Source organism: Staurois parvus, unplaced genomic scaffold (assembly GCF_062004578.1).
Source record: "Staurois parvus isolate SC_StPar_1 unplaced genomic scaffold, SC_StPar_1.0 ptg000155l, whole genome shotgun sequence".
Classification (NCBI taxonomy): Eukaryota; Metazoa; Chordata; class Amphibia; order Anura; family Ranidae; genus Staurois; species Staurois parvus.
In genome coordinates, this window is record NW_028317951.1 from 32,005,390 (window position 1) to 32,028,986 (window position 23,597).

At 40.3% G+C, this 23,597-nt stretch overlaps 1 protein-coding gene across 2 annotated transcripts in view; it reads left to right on the plus strand.

The window, feature by feature from the left end:
- LOC149463398 (uncharacterized) overlaps window positions 1-17,591 on the plus strand; it is a 41,362-nt gene extending 23,771 nt beyond the window's left edge. For both annotated transcript variants that reach the window (XM_089675657.1, XM_089675656.1), the window contains exon 2: window positions 9,452-17,591. In XM_089675657.1, coding sequence (XP_089531783.1) covers window positions 9,457-11,238 — 1,782 coding nt within the window. In that variant the 5' untranslated portion in view covers window positions 9,452-9,456 and the 3' untranslated portion in view covers window positions 11,239-17,591. The remainder of the gene's footprint in view (window positions 1-9,451) is intronic.
- The last annotated feature ends 6,006 nt before the right edge of the window (window positions 17,592-23,597 follow it).

The following is a 23,597-nucleotide window of genomic DNA, read 5'->3' on the forward strand; positions in this document are numbered from 1 at the left end:
TGTGTTTTTCTTTTAAGAAAAAAGATGTTACTGTATGAGTAGTTTGTTCTAAAGTAAAACCTCAGTATTCAGGTTTAATTGCAGTGTTGGCACTTTGCGATAAATAAGTGGGCTTTGGGTTGCAGTTTGGGCACTTAGTCTCTAAAAGGTTCACTATCGCTGTCCTAGGGGATCCAAGGAGAAGTTTTTATTTCCCCCATCCCTGCCTGCAGTATTATGGGACATGTCACAAGTCCCAGAAGACTGCAGGACAATTCACAAAGAGAAGAACGTCTTGTGCATGAACAGTGGGTAGCCGGCTGTAATGCCGCAAGAAGGTACAGTCAGCTGCCCATAGTTAAAATGACAGTGCCAAGGACCAAAAAAACAGTGAAGAACCAGACCAGGTGAGAACAGCTCTGGATCCCTGGACAGGTGAGTGTCTGTTTATTAAAAGTCAGTAGCTACAGTATTAGTAACTGATGATTTTTAATTTTTTTCAGATCTGACTAAACAAAGCCTTAAGGGTATGATACTATTATTAGCTTTATAATGACTTCAACATTTGGGCAAAACTGGAAATATTGCACCAATAAAGTCTCTGATATAAAAAGTCTACATATACTGTAGTTTATTTATGACAAATCCCACTCTGTAATTAACTAAAAATACTAAAACAAAGTACAAATAAAATCTGATGCAAAAATAGAAGGTGTCCTACAATGATGTATGGTTTGATGTTAGATAATGAATCTGTTTTTCCATTGTAAAACTTAATAAACTTTATTGTTTAAAAAAATAAACTGATGCAAAATAGCATACGATAAATTAAAATCCCCAGTGTGTAACCGTATAAATACCGCTTAATAATGTGTACTGAAAGAGTCATCCAAAACTCTTCATTAATTTCAGCACAAGTGTACATAAGTAATAAAGTGACCAAATTGTCTTCACAGATGGAGTAATAAAACAAAAAACAAAAGTAAAAACAAAATAACAATGTCTCTTAATCCAAACAGCATGGCCCTGTTAAGAACCTTGTTTGAACCTACCGTTACTGCCGGATTAGAATCTGAGGTCATTTTTGATTCTAGCAATGCATAAAACCAAAACAATGTGTAAGTGGAGATTTGTATCAAGGATGTATACATGATGCTCCACATAAAGAACGACTAATCCTCACATGTTACACAATGGCTGATCTCTGGGCTATTTATATCATGAAAGAATAAGGATGTCTGTGTTCCATAAAGCTGGAAGCTAACACTAGACACGCATGTGGTTTGAATTAATGTCGGGTTCAACTTCTCCACCTACTTCTGGCTTGTCTGACATGTTAGAGACAACATAACTACACTTTTCCCAGAGGAAGCCAAATGTATCGATGGCAGGAGATAAAGCCCAGATTGAAAATATTTCTGATTGGAATTTTATCCTAGATACAATTTTAAATGTTCTCCATCTATTTTTATCCTCAATTTTCAATACCAAAAATACAAAATCAGAAAAATGATAGATGATTTACGTCAGAGGAATTTAATAGCTTAGGAGCCTAAAGGACGTGGCAATTTGCTCTTCTGTGCATGCATATGTACACCAGGTCACCTCAACCAGCAAGTACAAAAAGGTCCACTAGCAAGGGATGGGGTGCAGCTGGCTGCAGATAAACCATCAGGGATCTGGAGTACAACTGTAATGTGTGATAGGCACAGGTGAATGGGATTGCACATGTGATATATTCATGAATGTAGGACCATGGATGTGGGGGCAAAAAGCTTACTACAATTGAAAATGAGAAAAAGAAAAAAAAACAATGATACAACTGCTTACAGATATAGTGTGGCAATGGAAGGATAAAAGGTAAGTAGAGCGCTAAAGAAAACACAAGGAACCCTGTTCAGAATGTTGTAAAAACATTAACCAGATCACCCACCAATGCGAAAACCAGGGAAAGGGGAAGCTAGAGCAATTGAAGTAGGAGTGATGCTATGAGACAGAGAGGCATCCCATGAAAGGAAGAAACTGATCGAGGAAAAAAAAAAGGACAAAAAGCTATCAATACCACCTGTCCTTTAACCACTTCAAGTCCGGACACTTTCACCCCCTTCCTGTCCAGGCTAATTTTCAACTTTCAGTGCTATCACACGTTGAATGAAAATTGCGCGGACATGCAACACTGTACCCATATGAATTTTTTAGCATTTGTTTTTGAGACAGATAAAACTTTATTTTGGTGGTATTTATTCACCACTGGGATTTAAATTTTTTTGCTATATAAATGAAATGAGACAGTAGATACACCTCAGTGAAAAAAAAGTGTTTTTCTTATAAAATTTTGCAAATAAATAATCTTTCTTCATAAATCTTGCCCAAAATGTATTCAGCTATCTTTTTAGTAAAAGAAAAAATAACCCAAATTAGTTTATAACCAAAAATTATAATTTTTCAAAAATTTGTTTTACATTTTTATTTTATTTTTTTAAGTTATTTATGTTTTTTTGGGGGGGGGGGGGTTTAACATACTGTCACCCTAGCAGTACAGTGTCACCATAGTAATGCTGTACTACTTGTGGGGGGTGAAGATTTTTTTTTTACACTTATTGCTTTTACACCCATAAAGGCTGTAAAAGCAATCATTTCTCCTTCTTTCTGGCTGCATTCTTGCCATTCAGAAATACTGGGAGAGCTGTGATTGGTCACAGCTTGTCACATGGTACAAGACTGTTGTGAATAGCCTTGTACCATGTGACCTCTGTGATCATTCACAGATTTCACAAGTCATAAGCAATGATGTCAGCAAGTGACATCTTGTTTACTGCTATTCATGTGATCACTGATTGGCCAATCAGTGATCACATGATCGGGACCTCACACAGAGGTCCCATACAATGATCGGCACCAGACACATCGGGCACTGGATCGAATCCCAGGGAGTGCGCACAGGGAGGGAATGCGGGAGGACATTTATAAATGGCCACCTGTTTTGGCACTGCTCCTGTCCAGCCGTTTATATACATGGGCTGGATGGAAAGTGGTTAAAAGTGAAAACCCTTAGAAGCAGGCACAGGAGATTCATAAGACAAGTTTCCAGGAAAGGTGCAAGATGCTGAGCACTTGAGAGAGGTGACATCAAAATATTAAACCAAACTGTTACCAGGAAACCACCCCGGGGAATAGATTAGAGCAGGGGTGGGCAAGCTGTGGCTCTCCAGCTGTTGCAGGACTACAAGTTCCATCATGTCTCTGCAAGTCATAGCTATAACTGTCACTTTTGTAATGTCTCATGGGACCTGTAGAGTCATGCTTGTAACCTCTGGTCTTTGCAATGCCTCATGGGAAATTTAGTTCTACAACAGCTGGAGAGCCGTAGGTTGCACACCCCTAGGTTAGAGAGATCAAGCCTGGTGGATGGGTTGTCCTTGACTAGTATCATGCTTATGTCAAGTGGGATGCTATGACCTCTAAAGGCAATGGGAGCACTAAATAAAGATAACATTGTCCAATGAGATGTGTTATTGGACTCGTTAAAGTGAATTAGTCAGCTGGTGTGTGTTGTGCAATCCCCTCCCAGTGTTACTTTTTGTGTAAAGTACCCAGCTTGCCTTACAACCCAGGCATTATATTCTAGAACAGATAGGTCTCTACCTTGTTGCTGTGTAGGCACCCTTTCTTGGTTTATTTGCCACCTTACAGAGTGTGAAATGGCTATTTACTCTGTTGTCTGTTGTGTGAATATTGCTACCAAGGTAAAATTATCAGCTGAAAGTAAAATGTGAAGCACTGCTAGCTGAAGAGCTTCAGAATAAATATATGTATTCTTGTATGCAACATCCTGATTCATAAAGGTGTATCCAAGGAGAACAAATATTATATATTGCAACTTACCACCCCCTTGGTGTGGTGGCTGCATATGTTTTCTTTTTTTTCAGGTTTTTTTCCATTCATTTCCACTTGGTGATCTTGCCAGTAACATAATTCCTGTTCTAGGTAGACAAATGCTCCATAGGGTGAAAGGAAGAGCTGTGCTATCCTCAATAATCAGTGAGCCCACCTTGCATCAGATTATTACTAGTGCATGCCATTCAGGGACATTTGCAGATGAGACTATGGTTAATCCTTTCTCCCCCTATTGCCCAATACTGGGACTGCTACCTCACTTTCTGTTAGCAGAGTGGATCCAGTTCTTCTGACAGCAGAGGATCCTGGGACCTGTAGTCCAATAGCCAATACATACCGAGTGCTGATTAAACTACAACTACCAGAGAGCTGGGAAATCAGATTTGCTGCATTCTACAGCAAGGAACTGACCAAGCCCAGGACGCACACCTGGACCACCAATGATGGACACACTGTCAGAGTGGCTGCGGACCAGACAGATGTCACTCAATAGTGTAGCAGAGGTAAGTTGTGAGACCATTGTGTGTGTGAGGGGGGATGCAGAGTTTGTGTGGGGGGGAGGCAGAGTTTGTGTGTGTGTGTGGGGAGGGGTGCAGAGTTTGTGTGTGTGTGTGTGGGAGGGGGGCAAAGTTTGTGTGTATGTGTGGGGGATGGGGGTGCAGAGTTTGTGTGTGTGTCACGTACCTGATGGGAGACTGAAACAACGAGGTCGGCCTCACTTGTGTCACTAGCCCTGACCCTGCTGGAGTTGGAACAGAGGGAGTCTAGGACCCAGGGGAACAAAATGCCAGTAGTTGTTGTTTGCAGCTCTCGCAGATGGTGACCTTGGTAAGCTGGTGATCCTCTGATTTTGGCACAGCAGTAGTAGGCAGAGCAGGTTTTGTAGATTGCCAGGCATGCACCAGAGCAAGGCAGGTAGTGAGGACAAGAGACAGGAGCAGTATCATGGAATAGCCAGGGTCATCAACAGTTGGGCAGCACGGTACTGAATCAGAAGGAAAAGCCAAGGTCTGGAGCAGAGCCGAAGTCAGGAACCAGTATCAGGAGTGCAATCAAAGTCATGTGAGGAACAAACCGGGTCAGCAACGGAGGAATCACACAGGAACAAGCAGGACACGGGGGAGCTGAAGACCAGTCAGCACTGAACATGAGCAGAGGCACTCCTTAAATAGGCCGTCTGGTGCCAATCTTCGCCGTGCGTGTGCACGAATGCGTGCGTGTGCGTGATTCTGCGCACATACGCACAACCGGCAATTCTCCTGCAGGAATTCTTACACGCATGCGCATTTCCAATCGCGATTCTTCTTGCCGGAAATCCCTTACAGTGTGGGGGAGGGGGCAGAGTTTGTGTGTGTGTGGGGAGGGGTGCAGAATGTGTGGGGGGCAGTATGGTGAAGCATACTGTGATATTTATGGTGGAGCATACTGTGATATTTATGGTGGAGCATGCTGTGCCATGTCTGCAGTCTCTGACCATCTCCTGTACTACTCCTGCAGAATCTGACCCTCCCCTGTACTAATGGCAGTAACCTCTAGCAACCATTCAGTGAGAGGTAATGCGCTGTAACCTCTAGCAACCAATCAGTAAGAGGTAATGCGCTGTAGCATCTGGCAACCAATCAGTGAGTATGGACCCGTTCTTTATGTTTATATTATTAAAGTTTTTTTTTAGATGAGTCTATGTGTGTGTTTATTTGGTTTTTGGGCTGTTGGGGTGGAGAGCAAAATTGCATGGGGGAGCCCAAGAAAATATAAGGCTCTATTTAACCACACCCGTTTAAGCCACACTCAACATGTAGAGTAATTTAACCCACACCCACTTTATGGTGCGGCGCGCATCATGCGCCACCATATTTTTATCTCCAGGCCACGCCCGCAGGTGATGCCCCCACCCCTAATTTGCATATTGCTCCGCCCACACTGGCTTTCTGGACATACAATAAAAAAAGTGCCCCTAAAATCTTTTTTAAATATTGGTAACTGGGATTGTGCAAGAACCTTGTTCTTAGAAGGCAATGCTATCCCTGGGATTGGTGAGTGGGCAGATTCCCAACCTCTGTCTGACAACACTCTAGAGACACTAGATGCACCTCAGCTGAAGACAACAGCTACTATCACATCAGGAACTTTAAACATCTTAGGACTCAGGTTGCTGTGTCAAGTTAAAGTGACCTCTTCACATTAGGCCATTGTTATTCAAATTAGGGCATATGTGTGTGTGTATATATATATATATATATATATATATATATATATATATATATATATATATATTTTTTTTTTTTTAATTTACATCATTCTTTGCATTCCCTTTTGTGATGCTAGTGGCCCAGAGGGAGCTGATCAGCCAAGTCTTTTCTTCTCCCCCCTGCTGCTGGTGTTGCAGCTGCATAGTAATAATGTACTATTTGTGACCTTATGATAGTCATTGCTATCTGGTTATTTGCATGTGACAGTGTTTTGCTTTTCTGTGTTAATTGGAGATGTACCTTCTAAGCCTTCATTCTGTGGTCTACTCTTTTAAACGAGCCTAATATAGAGGTGTTACTAAAGAATTGTGTCTCTTGCATGATTATTTCATACTGTTGAAATATGTCTGAACCTAGAGTGTCAGAGGGACTTCAAGGTCAGGGCAACTGCTGGGAACAAGCATTATCAAGCGGCCCCTGTCGGGGTAGCGCTACAGTGGAAAAAAATACTCAAATCTGATTAATTGCTGTGAGTTAAACAAGGTTCTTATTTTAGACACTTTTATAAATCAGGTTCTATCTCATTATTTTAGTATACCCAGAAACCTTTGGTTTATGACCTTTTTTTCTAGAGCCATCCATACAACTATGCCATTTATTCTAATGTTCTTGCCCCAGGAGATGTGATTTGTACATGTGTGTCAGATAGTTCTCTACCTCCACATGAATCCAGTCCTTACTAATATTTTATAAAGGGGCCTTCTTCTTTCCCACTTCTGAACTTTTGGCTTTTTTAGAGGTAATGTAACATATGGAAGCACTATTACAGTAGGATATGGAAAGTTATGCTACATTTACAAAATGTTATTTATGTGCACTACTTTTCTGCCTACAAATCATCTGCTGACAGCCAGTGATATAATATACAAATAAAAGAAGGATTTTGTGATCACTTCATAACAGTGCATTCCTGTGTACGGGGTCTACAAATATTTTGATTATTTTGTATTCTGCTTAAATGCCTATTCTGATTTATGTTATGATTCCTTTTTCAAACTTGAAAAGTAAAATCAAAGTATTTAGACAGAGGGTCAGAATGGTACTTAAAAATAGTCGTAATATGATAGTCATAACTGCTAAAGTCATATTTCCACTATCCAAGCATGCAAATGTCGTTGTGTCTTTATAATCTACTACATCAGCTTTCCTTTTCTCAAAGCATACAGCCAAAGATAGCTACACACTACTCTTACTCGTGCACATTTTGACTTTTGTAAAAAGTCAACCAATTAGCCATCTCCATCTCTAACCTCTCCCCCTGGCCGCTGATATATGCAAACAGCAGTGACATGTAACTGTCACGGAAGGGGCTCAGACGTCTTTTGCTAGGCAAGATGTGATCGATAGCCTAGCTTCACCTTCTGCGTTCTACGAGAGGCTAGATGTGGAGTCCAAGGAGGAAATAACTGGGTCCCTGGGGATAGACTGGAGCAGCAATTTTGTTCACTGGCTGTGCACTGCTTTGTTCATAAACTGAATAGGTCACATATGAAGATGGTTACTGAATTTGAGCGGGCATGGGTGGTTTCATGTCTCTTTAAACCTTCTGGAATTCTATAAAGGAGAGCTCTTAGCTCCATCCACTGACAAAAGTCATGAAAACGCTCATGGTGTTACAGTGCGAATTGAAGTAACCTGTGCAGTCCTCTCATTGCTAGATACTCTTAAAATAAATAGTCTTTACAATGATTTTTAGGTTAACATACATAAGAGATCAGCGTATTGTTCCTATTTACATGTTCATGTTTTAAAAAATATTATCCAACGCATCATTTGTAAATATGTATGTGCATGGGGCATGCAGTGTTGCTTTTACAGTTGAAGGTCATATCCTGCTTTGCAGTGTTAGAAAATGGTTGCACCTTCCCATTAAAGAATACGTAAACCCAACATCTCATATTCCTGATATGTGCCTACTGTACCATGTACTTGTTTGAAAAAGTATCCTGTTCTCTTTGTATCACTTCCTTTTTGTGAAAAACCTGGAGTTCCTGCCAGTCCCCCTATTTTCCTATTAAAAACAGACCACCCTAAGCATGGGAGCACAGCGTGGTCAGTTTTGTAGCTGTGCTGAGAACTCATTCCTGCTGTCCTCCAATGATTAGATATGTGCTGACAAGCCTCCCCAGCTATTCACTGGGAAAACCAGTGTGCTGCTATTTCTCCTGCCCAGCACTCTGAGCTCCCTATACAGCTAAGAGCAAAGTGTAGATGATCACTTATTAAAAAAAAAGAGGAAAAAAGGTATTTATATTTTTTTTTATTTGGATGCACAGATGTTTTGCCTTTTACTTCAAATTTCAACTGAATAGGTTGTTTTACAAGGTGAGGGTTCACACATACTTTAGGCAAATCTTTGAGATTGCCTCATTGAAAACATGGATAAAATCTTGCCTTACCAGTTGTTACCAGAAAAACAGAATCATTGTGCTAAACTAATGAGCGTTCCTTCCAGTTACTAATCAACAAATCATTACATATAACAAAAATAATGAAGAGCATATGCAAAACAAAAGTAACATTCGTAATCCGCTTTCTGTGGCTTTACCTTTAAGGCTAGGTTCACACTAGCCCACACTGTGGATTCTAGTTGCCAGTGCCGGAATAACATCAGTTCCTGCACCCTCAGCTGAATTGTGGGTGCAGGAACAGCAAGGAAACCGCATGGCCAAAAGGCTTCCCTGCGGCTGCATTTTTAAAAAGGCCTCTTATGGATATATGAGGATCTACCTTATACATACACATATAAGGACTAATTGAGTTTCACGCATTGTGCTTAAGTTTTTGATCCTGCCATTACCCGCAATTGATTCCACGGACTTCCGTGATCACATCACCATCTTTTTTTTTTTTCACAAGGAAAATTGTTTTGACCTGTAATCTCTAATTTTGATGCTATATGACCTCTTTTGGGTCCCATAGTTTACCATCATACTGGCCAAATAATGTGCTGTGTGTGTGCATGTAGTGTGGACCCGGTGCCTGTTTCTTTATATGGCAACGTTGTCATGATTGTATTGTGATTTTATTGTGCTGGATGGAGGGCATTGTTTTCCAATTTTGCTATGCCTTTTTCAATACAAATTGTGTTTTAAGCCGCAGTTTTGTTCTCTTGAGGATTTCTTTTCCAGTGTGTTCTTTACTCATGGTTTCTATTATTTCATTTTTAAAAAGGTGCATGAATGGGCTGCTGTGGCTGAGCAAACATGGGCCACGCAGCCCACACTAGTGTAAACCAGGAATTAATTAATGTTTACTGTCTATTTATGTTAATACAGAATGAGCAAAAGAAAATAAAAACTTTACCTTTTCCCTTTTTTACCCAGATATCATGAGGTCGAATTGGCACTTCAGTGGAAATTTAATCTTTATTATCATCCATCTCACGTATGGCCAATGCCCCAAAGAATGTAGATGCCTTAAAGCTGGACAAGTTGATTGTTCGGGAAGTGATGTTGTAGAGATACCACGCTCTATTCCTCAGAACATTAGGAGCCTTCAGATTATAAACACAGAAGTGACAGAACTAGAAGATGGTGTTTTGGAAAATTTGACAGCATTATTGGCCCTAAGAATTGAGAAAAGTGAACTGTCCACTATAGGTCCCAATGCATTGAACAACCTCATATCCCTTCGTTTTCTCAGCTTGCTTAGCAATAAATTGCAAGATTTGCCCGCTGGGTTGTTTAAAGACCTGGTAAAGCTGGAAAACCTTATTCTCTCAAACAATATGTTGGTTCAGATTCACCCTTTACTATTTTCTTCACTATCGAATGTGAAAGAACTCTCCCTTTTGGGAAACAATCTCCGTTCTATACCTAGAGGTGCTTTTGATCAAATGAATTCTCTCAATAAACTGAATATTGCCAAAAACAATCTCACTCGCTTGCATCCCAGAACTCTGGAAAAAGTCACTAAGCTTCAGACTCTTCGACTTTATGAAAATCAGCTCAAGGAAATTCCAGAAGGCCTTCTGAGTGCACTTAATGGTTTACAAGAAATTGGAATGCAAAATAATCAGCTCAGTCAAATATCTGCTGATGTATTCTTGAATAACCCTGATTTACAGAAAGTGTATCTATCCAATAACAAGATCACTTCATTGCCACCAGGTTTATTTACAAAAACACCGCAGCTGTCTAAACTTACATTATTTGAAAATTCAATAAAACATATTGACACCGGAGTGTTTGGGTCAATGCCAAAATTAAAGGAGCTCTGGTTGTATGAAAACAAAATTGAAGAGTTAGTAGATAATGCCTTCTCCAATCTCACCCAACTACAACTACTTATTATATCAAGAAATCAGATCCACACCATCTCTCCTAATGCTTTTAGTGGATTAGATGAGCTCCTGGAACTTTCACTACATACCAATGTACTGATAACTTTACATGAAGATGTCTTTCAGAGTTTACACAAGCTAGAGAACATATCTCTTCACAGCAACAAGATTGAACATCTTCCTGCAGGCGTCTTTAGAAATATGGACACTGTGAAGACCATACAGCTACATAATAATTCGTTGCAGAGGCTTCCAGAGGGAATGTTTGATACTGTTGTGCATTTAGATGAGGTAAAACTTCATAGTAATCCATGGAAATGTGACCTTCACCTTCTTCCTCTGAAGACCTGGATAACCCATAACCTAAACAAACTTGGGAACTACAGTCGGATTGTATGTGCTAATCCACCCTTCACAGGCATGCCTGTAGCTGACCTAAGTGACCAGCAATTAGTATCTTTGGTGTCTACAACTTCCCCAGATATGGACCATTCCACATCAGTGATTGAAACAAGCACTACTCATGCCAAATTTACTGAACCACCAAGCCAAGACAGAACAACTCTCACATTCGTAACAACACAGCCAGAGTTCACTCAACGTAACCCTACAACAGAAACAGTGGATGAGGATTCATCTGGTTTTATACCAACCTACTCTCCTCCTGACAGGGAATCTCGTGGGAACCGACTGGTTGGTGTTGTGATTGCAATAATAGTTTTATGTTGCATAGCCATTGTTTGCACAGTTATTGCTTGCATATTATATAACAGAAAGAAGAAAAATCATGTGGTACTCATGAGAATGAAGCAACAAAATGAAGCATGATGGAACTGTTATATAGCTTAAAAATTACTGAAAAAAAACTTCACTAATGGTGGTGGGAACTAGAAGACGCACTGTTATAGGACTGCTTCAGTCTTTGACTTAGCCTGAATGTATTTTTAGCCTAATGCCTGTCAACCAGTTTTGAAAATGTATCATTGATACTACACCAAATGTTAAAACCTAACTACTATGTACAGTATATCTAGTAAAAAAAAATCCACTTTTAGGGAAATTCTCTATTCCCATCCTGTAGCATAGTATTATATAAATTAGAAGAATATGAGAAAGTGGCATCATGGCAACATCTTTATTAAAATTGAGCTTATTGTATGATGACTGATAATGTCACAAACATTTTCTCAGGTGCACAGTAAACATGTTTATGCCATTAAGCTGGTTTTTAAAACTGCAAAGATGGTTTGTCTCTATATGCAGCAGGAGTAAAACAGTGCATATAGCAGAAATTATACTGCATCTAACATGAACATAACTGCACAACTGAGCCCAGATGAAAACTAATATTACGGTCACTCTCCACTCCCCTTTGGCTACCTGCATTCTCCAACTAGAATGGTAAACACTGGCCCTTATTTAACAATGTAGTGCTGTATGGGAGAAGGTATAGAGCATCTGACTAATTACTATGAGTATCAAAATGTTAGCCTGTTCACTGAGATCTCCTAATATTTAATTTTCCTTGTTACCATAGGTAACTGCTTAAAGCTGACCTTTGGGTATGATCTTTGCTTGGCACAATATAAGTATGCATATCATATACCTGACACACTGCTGTCGATGCTGACAATCATTGTAGTAGTTGGTGCTACGAAAGTGAAAGTCACAATATTGTAGGTCCTGTGTGAGTGACTTCCCCTCTGCACACTGACCGCCGGAGATTGGTCGCTGGACACTGCTGACCTTCATAGAAGACCTTGTATTTTTTTCAAGGAATACAAGGTGCTCTCTTGTTGGATGAGGTGGAGATCATGGCATCACCAACCTTCTCCACCTCATCCAATCAAAGAATGCCTTGCATTCATTGCATAAAAAAAAAAACCTAATATGAATGGTTACAGTGATCCACAATGGTCAGTGTGCAGAATGGAAGCCACTTGCACACAACCTCAACAGGACCCAGAAGATTACACCTACCAATGTAGTAGTGCCAGCTACTTAAAGTGTTATTAAAAATTTGGCTTTAAAAAAACAAACAAACATGTCATACTTATCTGCTCTGTACAATGGTTTTGCACAGAGCAGCCCCAATCCTCTTTTATTCGGGTTCCTTGCTGGAGATCCTGGCTCCTCCCCCTTGACCAGTGCCCTCATAGCAAGCCACTTGCTATGGGGGCACTGGTGCATGCTCATTCTTGAGCCCTGCTCTATGCATCCAAAATAGCCATAGAGCTGCAGCTTGGCCCCGCCCCTCCTGCTCTGTGCTCATTTGATCACTGGCTGTGATTGACAGCAGTGGGAGCCAATGGCTCCTGCTGCTCTCTTAGCCAATGAGGAGAAGGAGTCCCAGGACAGTCGAGACTTTTCTGCACATCGCTGGATTAAGAGGGGCTCAGATGAGCTGTGAGCTGTGGGGGGAGCAGCACACAGAAGGGTTTTTACCTTCATGCATAGAATGCATGAAGGTAAAAAAATCCTCTTCCTTTAGAACCACTTTAATTGGTTGTTAGGTTCCCTGATGGCCCACCAGGTATGAGAGATGCACACTTGCATTATGCAAAGCTGGACCAATGTAACTGTACAGTAATATTATTCCTTGAGTGCAGCTTTAACTTTTATTTACCACAGTTTTTACCAAGAGTGGAGTGAGTGTGTAAAAACTATCATTTTCTATTCCTTTTTTTAGTTTCTGATAAACTGGATAATTTGTTGCTAGAAGCAGAGGTAGAGATATATTTTGGTTCCATCATAAAGAAGGAAGATACCAGGTAGCTCGCTTTAGACATTAGCGCACCAGTGCGATAAGTGAAATGAAACTAAATAAAACATAGTAACTGATCAAATCCACACTAAAATGGAGTACCTCATCGTCAAAGAGCAGGCAGATCTATCTTGATCATTGATGTTTTCATAGAGATGTATAGACAACATATTTCAAATCCATTATACCCTACATAGTCCTTTGTATGGAACCAGCATTCCAGAGGCAGTCAAAAAAGTCAGTAATATATGTCAGTTGGTATAGGTAACAGATTTGCACAAAAGATTTGGACCACAGGGAACCTTACCATGTTGGCAGCAGTCATGTCGATTGCTGTTGCTGATAGATGAATGTTCTATGCGATCTTTTTGCAAATCTGCTTACTATACAAATTGACTTTTTTATGTAGTACGAGTTTCATTAAAACTATGGTTTTGCCTCAGGAACACTTTTTCCATACAAATAACTCTGACGGGGACATTGTAAATTTCCCCCAAGTGTGTTGACTATGTACAGTATCTCTACAAATAATAAACACATCAATAAGCAAAATTGATCTGCCTGCTTTTTGTCATTGAGGTTCACTCCTCTGGTGTGGATTTGACTTTTTATTAAAGTTTTTGTTGCTGTCTTTTTCATCAATGTGGAATTTAGAATTTAATTCTTGTCCTGGGTAGTACTGGTAACTTCCCAGTGGGCTCATAGAAAGCATAAAAAATTCCTGAAAATGTTCTACCCCTTCCCCCTCCGTCCGAAAGTAATACAAACTGTTTTGCTTAGACTTAAAGTGCCCCTCGACTGGCAATATAATATTACATTTATCACATCCCTGGGCTGTAGGAGGTCTTAGTAACTCATTGTTCTTGGATGGGCTTCTACTTTAAAAAGCAGTTGTGATGAGGTTATATGTACACTTTAATCTTTCCTCCAACACATCTTCTACAGGAACACCTTTTCTATTTTGTACTATGGACTTAATGTCTGTTTTTTTAAGACATTCTGCATTGTGTGTATTATTGTTTTCTACCATAAAATGTTTTTATACGATATATTTTAGGATGTTTTATTATAGTTGATTGAATTTCATTTTTTGAAACAGTCAGCGGATGAATCTAATTGTTGCAAGTGTTCAGCCATTTTGTATAGTGGTTTAAAGTCAATGGCAGACCAAGAAAGCTAATTTCTCCAGGTATAGAGATGGAAAACAGGCCCCTTCCTCAGTCTGAATTCTTACAGTTAGTTACTTAGCATGGGCCCCTTTTCCTTTCCTAGCTCCAGTGCTAGTATATTGCTTGTACTGCAAATATTTCCAAATATGAACTGAAAGACCAATATAAATATTAGAATGTATTTTTAATAATTAAGATACCCTTTTAAGTTTTATTTAATTCTGAAACATTATCTTTATTTGCAGCACGTAAATGCACTATTACATTATCATAACTATTTTGTGCTTTTTTTATTGTCGGTGAAGCATATATTCCCAAGGTGCTGAAAACTGCACGCTGGCTTCCAAACAGGACATATAGACTTTTACAGTAATTAATCACGCTTGGAATATTGCATATCACAAATTAGTAGTAAGATTAGGGTATGCGAACCCCCCCTCCCCGGCTGCCTACTTGTGTTCTGTGTTAATTTAGGACATACTGTTAGCCCCCGGTTCACATATATGTGACCGTGCGGGCCGCGTTTTGCACGGGCACGAGAGCCCATTCACATGAATGGGCTTTCGTGCCCCGTGACATGCAGGGAAGTCCTTGCACTTCTTCTGAAAACACAGCCTGCACAGGAACCTTGGTTCCCAGTATGGTTGCGTTTTCCAGTGCGGGCGGCATGCCATTAGACACCTGCGAGTCCGCATTTCTCTGTGCGGGTGGTGCAGCCGCACGGATTTTCGTGTGGATCCACAGCGGCACCACCCGCACAGATGTGAATCAAGCCTTAGTGGGATTTTAGCCTGGTTCACACTGCTGCAAATTCTCATGTGACTTGCTGCAAAATGTGTCAAAGAGGTTGCATGACAAGTCAAAACACGTATTTCAATAGGTACCATCTTACATTATTGCTGTTACTCAAGTCTCAGCAAGAAAAAGATTTCCTGCGTCTTCCTTGTGACATAAGTGCCATAGACTGCAATGTTAAAATCACAAAAGTTTCTAGGAAGTTGTTTCTTTGTCTTATCTTTGTGACTTTGGCTACAACTTCAGAGGGTTTTGTAAGTTCAATATGTGTCATCCTCTGTATTGTAATGATTTGCTAAAGTTGCAAAACATGAAAGTCGCATTGAAGTCGCATCAAAGTCGCAATGCAAATTTGCACTGGAAGTCGCATGATTTTGGGAATGCAGCAGTGTGAACTGAGCCTTAAACAAGGATAAACCTATTTTTTTTATAATCAGATTTCAGGTTGGCATGTGTATATAGATTACAATTTATACAAATATTAGCATTCATTTACGATCATGACAAATTAGTGCTAACTCATGTCTCATTCACCGTGGTGAGTTTTTGTAACACCCAGTTTAATGCATGTTACTTCAATGCATGTTAATTCATACAACTAAGTGCAGTGTCATTCATTTTAAATAGTATCCCAACGTTCTGTGCCAGTTCCATCTGTGTTGTGGTTCGCTGTGATGGAAAAAATGATGGAGGTGAATTTTTCCGTGTGTTGAGGTGTGCTGCCAGCCTATTTAAAATGAATAGGCTGGCTCAATGCATGAAAATGCAGCCAGTGGGCATACTGTGGTTTCGGACCTTAGTATAGTCTGTGATCTGTGAATATGGGGGATATGGAATAATAAACACTCCGCAGTAGTTATTGGTAGACAGAAACTAAATAAACCAGATTAGAGGTGCAGAACATTTTATTCTTATAAAAAAGGCGGTACATTTAATAGAATTAAATTAATTCATTTCATTAATTAGTTAGAATTAATACTGTTATTTGGTGGTGCTATACAAATTTATATAGAGTATGAATTTTATTTATAGGTCCACTTTAGGATGAAAGCCTGGTGTACAGGCTGTATGCAGGTCAATGCAAATCAATTCACATGCTAGCTCTGAATCAGGTATCACCACGTAGGTGCTCTGTTGGCATTCTTCTTGGATCTCATACTGAATACGAGGAATACTGATGGGACTCAGCTGCTCTACTGAGACATGTTTACATAGGCCCATATACTGTAGATACAGACATCTGCTTTACAAATGTTAACTTGACACAACAGTTATGTTTCAGGTGGTGTCTCAAGCTGGGTACATACTATAAGAAAATCAGAAGAAAACTTCCATGCGAGGAACAATTGTTTGATTTTTGTATAGAGTGTACACAACTTTCGACCTCAGATTCAGACTTTCCAAATGAAAATTTGCAAAGGGAAAAAAAATGCCAAAACTTTTCTTGTATGTGAACAGAACTAACGATTTACGTTTTAATTTGCGCTGTTTTCATACAAGAAAAATCAGATACGAAAGACTGCGTATGATCAGAAACAATAAACAGCAATAATCATTTCTATGTCAAACAAAAAAGTCTTAGTAGTTAGGGAATTTTTGTACTATTAGTACCATCCTTGGGTTGAACTTGCTGTTAAACATCAAGGAAATCATGACTGGATAGGAAGCTTATAGTGGATTGTCAAATAGAACTATTGTATGCATTGTTATTATAATGCTGATATTATAAAAAGAACGTGTATGCAGAGACCATAGGTTTCCTTTACTTTGATGTACTGGCCTAGTTGAAAACACAGCAATAATAGCTTCCTAAAGGTTCAAATTAAATTGAACAGAACAAAGTTCCCTAAATATTTGTACCATGTGAAAATATGTTGCTACAAATGTCAAGGGATCCTGTCAGGAAAGAGATATAAGAGCTGGTCTGGAAAATGTATGTACTCATTAGGTGTTCCAATGCTTGTTCTAGGACAGCTTCAGCAAGCCACCAAATAGTGAAGGAAGGATAAAGAAAACAATCTTGAACCTGGAACAGGTATGCTGATCAGGAGTTCTGATTTGTGTCTTCACTAGCTGCATAATTGTTCCAGGTCACGTATTGGCACTAAGAAAGCCAAAAAACTAGCATTTTCAGAATGAGATCAGTAATGACAGCTTCTGTACAACTTTTTTGACAGGGTTAGTTAAAGAAATGAGTGAACATAAACGGGCAGTGTTTCATGGCCCAGGAGGTCCAGCCCATTGTACTGTCCATTGATTAGGTATTATGTACATAGGTTCTGAAATATAAAAATATATTAAAGTGGTTGTGGATTGCAGCCTTTTAGATTCTCTTTTTTAATGCTGTATTTTAGAAACTGCGTTTGCTAATTTGATGATTTATATTACAACAATGCCTTCTTATTTTTAAACATTTATTTTTGTTTTTTTTTTAATAAAAGTTCTACTTTGTATAGGTGTGTGTTACTGTTGTTTAATCTTTTTTTTTTTTTTTTTATAAACTGTGTTAAACTTCCCCAATCTCTACAAATCTGACTTTTAAACCCAGGAAAGCTTAGTCCTTGACAGACTTGGCTATATCTAACTATTCATCATCATATCTCCCTATACAGTGGGGTAGATTTACTAAAACTGGTGCACTCACAATCTCGTTCACCTGTGCATTGTAGCCAATCAGCTTTTAACCCCAGCTTGTTCAATTTACCAGTTGCCCGCTGCCCCTTAGCAGATGTACTACTACAGGGTGGCTTTGCTGTGAAAAATCACGTAAATATATGTGATTTTGCATTTCTGGGTCGGGGGTGCTCCCTACCCACGCTGCTATTGGTTCCTGAAAATGTCAATCACCGGATCCCGGACAGCGATTCTTGGCCTGGACTTAGTGATAATCGGCAAAACTGAGAGGGGAGAGATCTTTCTCCTGTTGGTATGGACGTGCTGCTTTCTATCTCTCTGCACTGCAGAAAAAGAAGGCAGCAGGTCTGCCTAGTAAAAGACAACACAGTACACAATAAAAACACTCCCTAACACACAGGTAACCCTTTGATTGTCCCAGATGTTAACTCCTTCCTGTACTTCATTAGTACAGTGTTAGTGCTTTTTATTAGCACTGATCATTGTATTGGTGTCACTGGAGATGTCAGTGGCAGTTAGTCAGTTCCCACCCAGTGTCAGAATGCCCGCCGCAGTCCTGCAGTCCCGCAGTCCCGCTATAAGTCACTGATCGCCGCTATTACTAGTATAAAAAAAATTAAATACATAAAAATTCCAGTATCTATACTGCCATTTGTAGACGCTATAACTTTCACGAAAACCAATTAATATACACTTATTGGGATTTTTTTTTAGCAATGACATGTAGCAGAATATATTTTGGCCTAAATTTAAGAAGAAATAAAATGTTTTAATTGGATGTTTTATAGCAAAAAGTCAAACACATTGTTAGTTTTCAAAATTGTCAGTCTTTTCTTGTTTATAGCGCAAAAAATAAAAAATGCAGAGATGATCAAATACCACCAAAATAAAGCTCTATTTGTGGGGAAAAAAATGACATAAATGTAATTTTATGTACAGCATTGCATGACCGCGCAATTGTCAGTTAAAGTAACACAGCACAGTATTCCAAAAAATTACCTGGTCAGGAAAGGGGGTAATGCAGGCCATAGACGGGTCGAAAACTGTCCATTTAACCACTTGCCTACCAGGCACTTATACCCCCTTCCTTACCAGGCCAATTTTCAGCTTTCAGTGCTGCCGCACTTTGATTGACAATTGCGCGGTCATGCAACATTGTACCCATATGAAATTTTGATCATTTTTTTCTCACAAATAGAGCTTTCTTTTGGTGGTATTTAATCGCCACTGGGCGCTTTACTTTTTGCGCTATAAATAAAAAAAGTGCAAAAAAATTTAAAAAAAAAAAAAAAAGTTTGTTTCTTTTATAAAATTTTTCAAACAGGTATTTTTTCTCCATCACTGATGTGCGTTGATGAGGCAGCACTGATGGGCACTGATAGGTGGCACTGATGGGCACTGATAGGCAGCACTAAAGGGCACTGATAGGCAGTACTAATGAGGTGGCACGGATAGGCGGCACTGATAGACAGCACTAATTAGGGGTCACGGATAGGCGGCACTGATATGCAGCACTGATAGGCGGCACTGATAGGTGACACTGATTATGGGTACTGATAGACGGCACTGACTGGCATCACTGCTGGGCACTGACTGGCACAACCCCTGGGCACTGACTGGTGGCACTGACTGGCAGCACTGCTGGGCTGCACTGGTGGGCGGCACTGGTGGGCAGCACTGGTGGGTGGGCACAGGTGGGTGGCACTGGTGGGCACAGGTGGGTGGCACTGCTGGGCACATGTAGGTGGCACTTCTGGGCACAGGTAGGTGGCACTGCAGAGTGGCACAGGTGGGGGCACTGCTGGGCACAGGTGGGGGCACTGCTGGGCACAGGTGGGTGCACTGCTGGGCACGGGTGGGCGGAGCTAGTGGGCGCACTGCTGGGCAGAACTTGCGGGTGTCACTGCTGGGCACCGATCATCAGGGCACTGATCATCAGTGCCCTGATGATCGGTGCCGATCCCCGCTCTGACAACTGCCGGTTCTCGGCAGTACTTTCCAAACGATCTGACAGCGTGAGGAAAGTGCAGCCGAGAACCGGCACTTGCATTTCCCTGTGATCAGCGTGTCATTGGACACCGCTGATCACGTGGTAAAAGGCCGGTATGATCGGCCTTTTACCACATCTCGTGATCAGCTGTGTCCATAGGACACAGCGATCACGGAGATCGCCGGGTGCGCGCCCCCTGGGGCGCGCAGGAGAGCGCGTTCTGGGGGGACGTCATATGACGTCCACCCAGAACTGGCCGGCCGCAGTGCAGCCGTCATTCGGCTATCTGCGGTCGGCAGGTAGTTAAAAAAGAAAAAAAATCGGTCGTTCAATGGGCCGACGTTACCACCAACGGTAAAAAAAATTGGCCGATTTTCGTCCCATCTACGGCCGGCATTTAATTACTTCTGTCCCTTGCAGAGAGCTCCACTATTATATTTGACATGAAAAAGTATTGTGATTGCAACAATGTTTCCATTTGTATCCATTATGGATACAGATGTTTTTATTTGGATACAAATAGATACATCGTTGCAACCGCAATACTTTTTCATGTCAACTATAATAGCAGACTGGAATTCTTATTCTTTTTCTTCTTTTTCTTCTTCTTCTTCTTGCAGGTCACTGCTCATGCGCAGATTTTTTATCAGTAAAACGATTGTCCGATTTGCCCATCATTGCCGGGAAAATCGGCTGATTTTTTGCCAACTTTACCAATAAAAAAAATGTGCCAAAACCCTGAAAAACGGCCGACCAATTAACCCACTAACGGTGTGAAAATCGGCTGATTTTTTTTTCGGACGAAAAATCGGCCAGTTTTCAACCCGTCTATGGCCTGCATAAATCTTCTGGAGGGCAAGTGGTTAAGCTTTGGCAATAAAACCTGGTAGCTCCTAATATTTCACTCTCCAGCTTTAGTAATTAAACCCGTATAATTGGTGTGCAGAGCTAAACATATGGATTGAGCTAGTCTACAGTAATACACATATTTGCTCAATGACCAAATGTAGTAACAAATGTGGGCTAAGCAAGAGAAATCTAATAGATATCTCTATCAATGCTAAACAGCATGGATTAAAGACATTCCATTGCTGGCAGGAAGCTCCACTGCAAGCTATTGTATTCAAGCAGCTGCTACACGTTACTGCTTGAATACCCGAACGATAACAGCATCTGATAGGATGCAGTCACTGTTCAGCCAACAATTTTCCACCAACACCTTTGAATTTTGAGTTGAAGTTTGTTGAGCCCGGAGGTACCACCTGGTCAATTCAGTAGGAATCGGCCAGAATTCGAGCCACATATAGCCAACTAAAGACTTACCATAAATTGATATAGTTTGGTGCTTGATATCACACTTCGATGATAATTGGGCTGTTAATCGGTACACTTTGGGTACAAAAACAACTATTTCCAGTTTCCAGTAGCTGCTGGCATCTGCTTATTGGAATGATGAAATAAGCTTTGTAATTTCTACACTTGACTGATCACCTTTAAGGTAGCGGGTCAACATCTGTCTTTCCCATAAGCACAAGATTGCACTTTTCCCCTGCTTTCTCTGCAGAGATGTTTTCTACCAGATGTCCTGTTTGGAAGTAGATTTTTTGAGACACAAATCCATCAGCAGTTGGTGAGAAGTACAGGTGATATACAAGGCAAAAATGGCTCTCGGATATCTCTGCGGGTATATAGTCGGTATAGTCATAGTAAGTGCTGTGCTACTTCTGAATAGGCAGTGATTATCTGATATCCATTACTGTTAATAGTACAATGTATCACACCAAGTTTATACAGGTTTTATAAAATGATCCCCAGAGATACAATAATTGTTACTTTATTAAGAAATGGTTTTGATAATGCAAACATTTTGAATATATGGCTAATACTACCATAAATTGGCCTTTGTAAAGCCACCTAAAAAGTAGTACCTCTATCCTTATCAAAAGACCCAGTCATGATGTATTTCATAATCAGATGTGGAAAAAGTGTGTTCATGTATAAGCACCACTGTAAAACAGTCTGTTGAAGTTATGAAAACACTCCCTTTTCTGGGAAATGATGGGCTTGTATGCTGTGCTTCTGTGGTTTATGGATGGAAGCCTAGAAATCCTTTATGTGCACATTGAGGTTATTAGCATAAAGAGAAAACAGAAAAGAAGAAAATTGGAGCTGTATATGGTTCTAGAGTGCTGCTACTTAACCAACAGCATTGAATCACCAAGACCTCCAAAGCCTCTGTTGCAGGCTATGTTAGATAAAAAATACTGACTCCATCATATGATTATAAAAATCTAAAACAGTGCTAATCTGAAGGAAAAATATAGCTCTTGCCCACAACAACCAGATCCCTTGTTTCATCTAAAATGAAAAACCTCATATTTAATGCAGTTTTCATTACAACACAAGGCATGACTGCCTACAACAGTACAGTAATGCTAGCATATTTGTTTTTAATAATACTGCCTGGTGGTCCCTTGAACATGGGGCATGTGCAACCCCAGTATTATAGTGAGCACAGGTGCTCCATCCAGCCCCTGTCTGAAGTCTGTCAAAGTCTACGCCAGGCTGAAATATGCTGTAGTTGAACATGACTGAACGCTGTAGCGAGTGGTACTTTGAACTGCATTCTCACCTGAGTGTAGTGTTTTTGCATGTTTTTTGGAGCATTTTGTTATACATTTTTATGTCCATTTTTGCTTGTTTTGTTGCAGCTTTTTCATGTGCTTTTAGAGAACAGTATCATCTATGACATCACTTGCTGCTATGTGTTTTTGTTTTCTGGGTTTTTTCTATCTCATTTTTGTTACCCTAGTACACCAACACTACTGACATTAATAAATATTGAATTTTTTTAGGGTTATGGTTAGGGTTAGGAGGCTGAGGTTAGTGGATTGGGGTCAGGGTTTTGGTTAAGGTTTGGACCTTTCTGTTTACCCAAACCTTGACCTTTCAACCTTATCCCTGAACCTAGCCCTAACCTTGACACTGACCTAGATAAAAATAATCCATCTATGTATGTTTGCTCTTGGATGAACAGGGGCAACACTTTGTGGTGGAGTTGTTAATTCCTCTTTGGGTAAGTGGGTCACAGAAGAGGAAGTTGTTAGTTGGGTTAGTGGCTCCTCAGTTTCTGGAAAACCTTCTTTTGTGTTCTATCCTTCCGCAGGAGCAGACCAGCTGCTTTCTGTGCTGTAAATAGAAAATATTTGTTAGATCTTCCCAATTTAAATTGGATCCTTGCCTACCGCCTCACCCCCCCCCCCCCTTTTTTTTCTCCTGTTTACCAGGTAGTCCATTGTGCACATTTCCAGTACTCACCCACCCAGAGGATCCAGCATTGTCCTGCTAAGACTCTCTTCTATTCCACCACCTCTCTGCCCTGTGCCACCATGCTGATTGTGACATCATCAAGAGGCCCGCCAGCTCTTTCTGGTTCAGCCAGTGCACCTGATGATGCCATGCTAGGCACACCTCCCTCCTCCTTTCTGAATGAAACACTATGCCTCCTGGGTTATGTGATGTGAATTTCCCAGGAGGAAGAAAGAGTGACTTGCAAGGGGGAGCAGGCGCACTTTTTTAACAAAAAAAGTAATCAAAACAAAAGACAGCCCTATTTAGGTAGCAGAGAAAAGTAGAGATATCTGATGTTTTATGACCTTGATGCAATTTCCTTTTTTTACAAAATTGAATTTAAATTAAATATTTTTTATAAAATAATTTCTAAATGTATGTCTACCAAGATTTGTATCATCCTATCAACACTAGCCAAAGCAAGGCCTCGCATACTAATAATCAGATTGCATGAATAAAAACAGTGATGGATATCATACAGTGT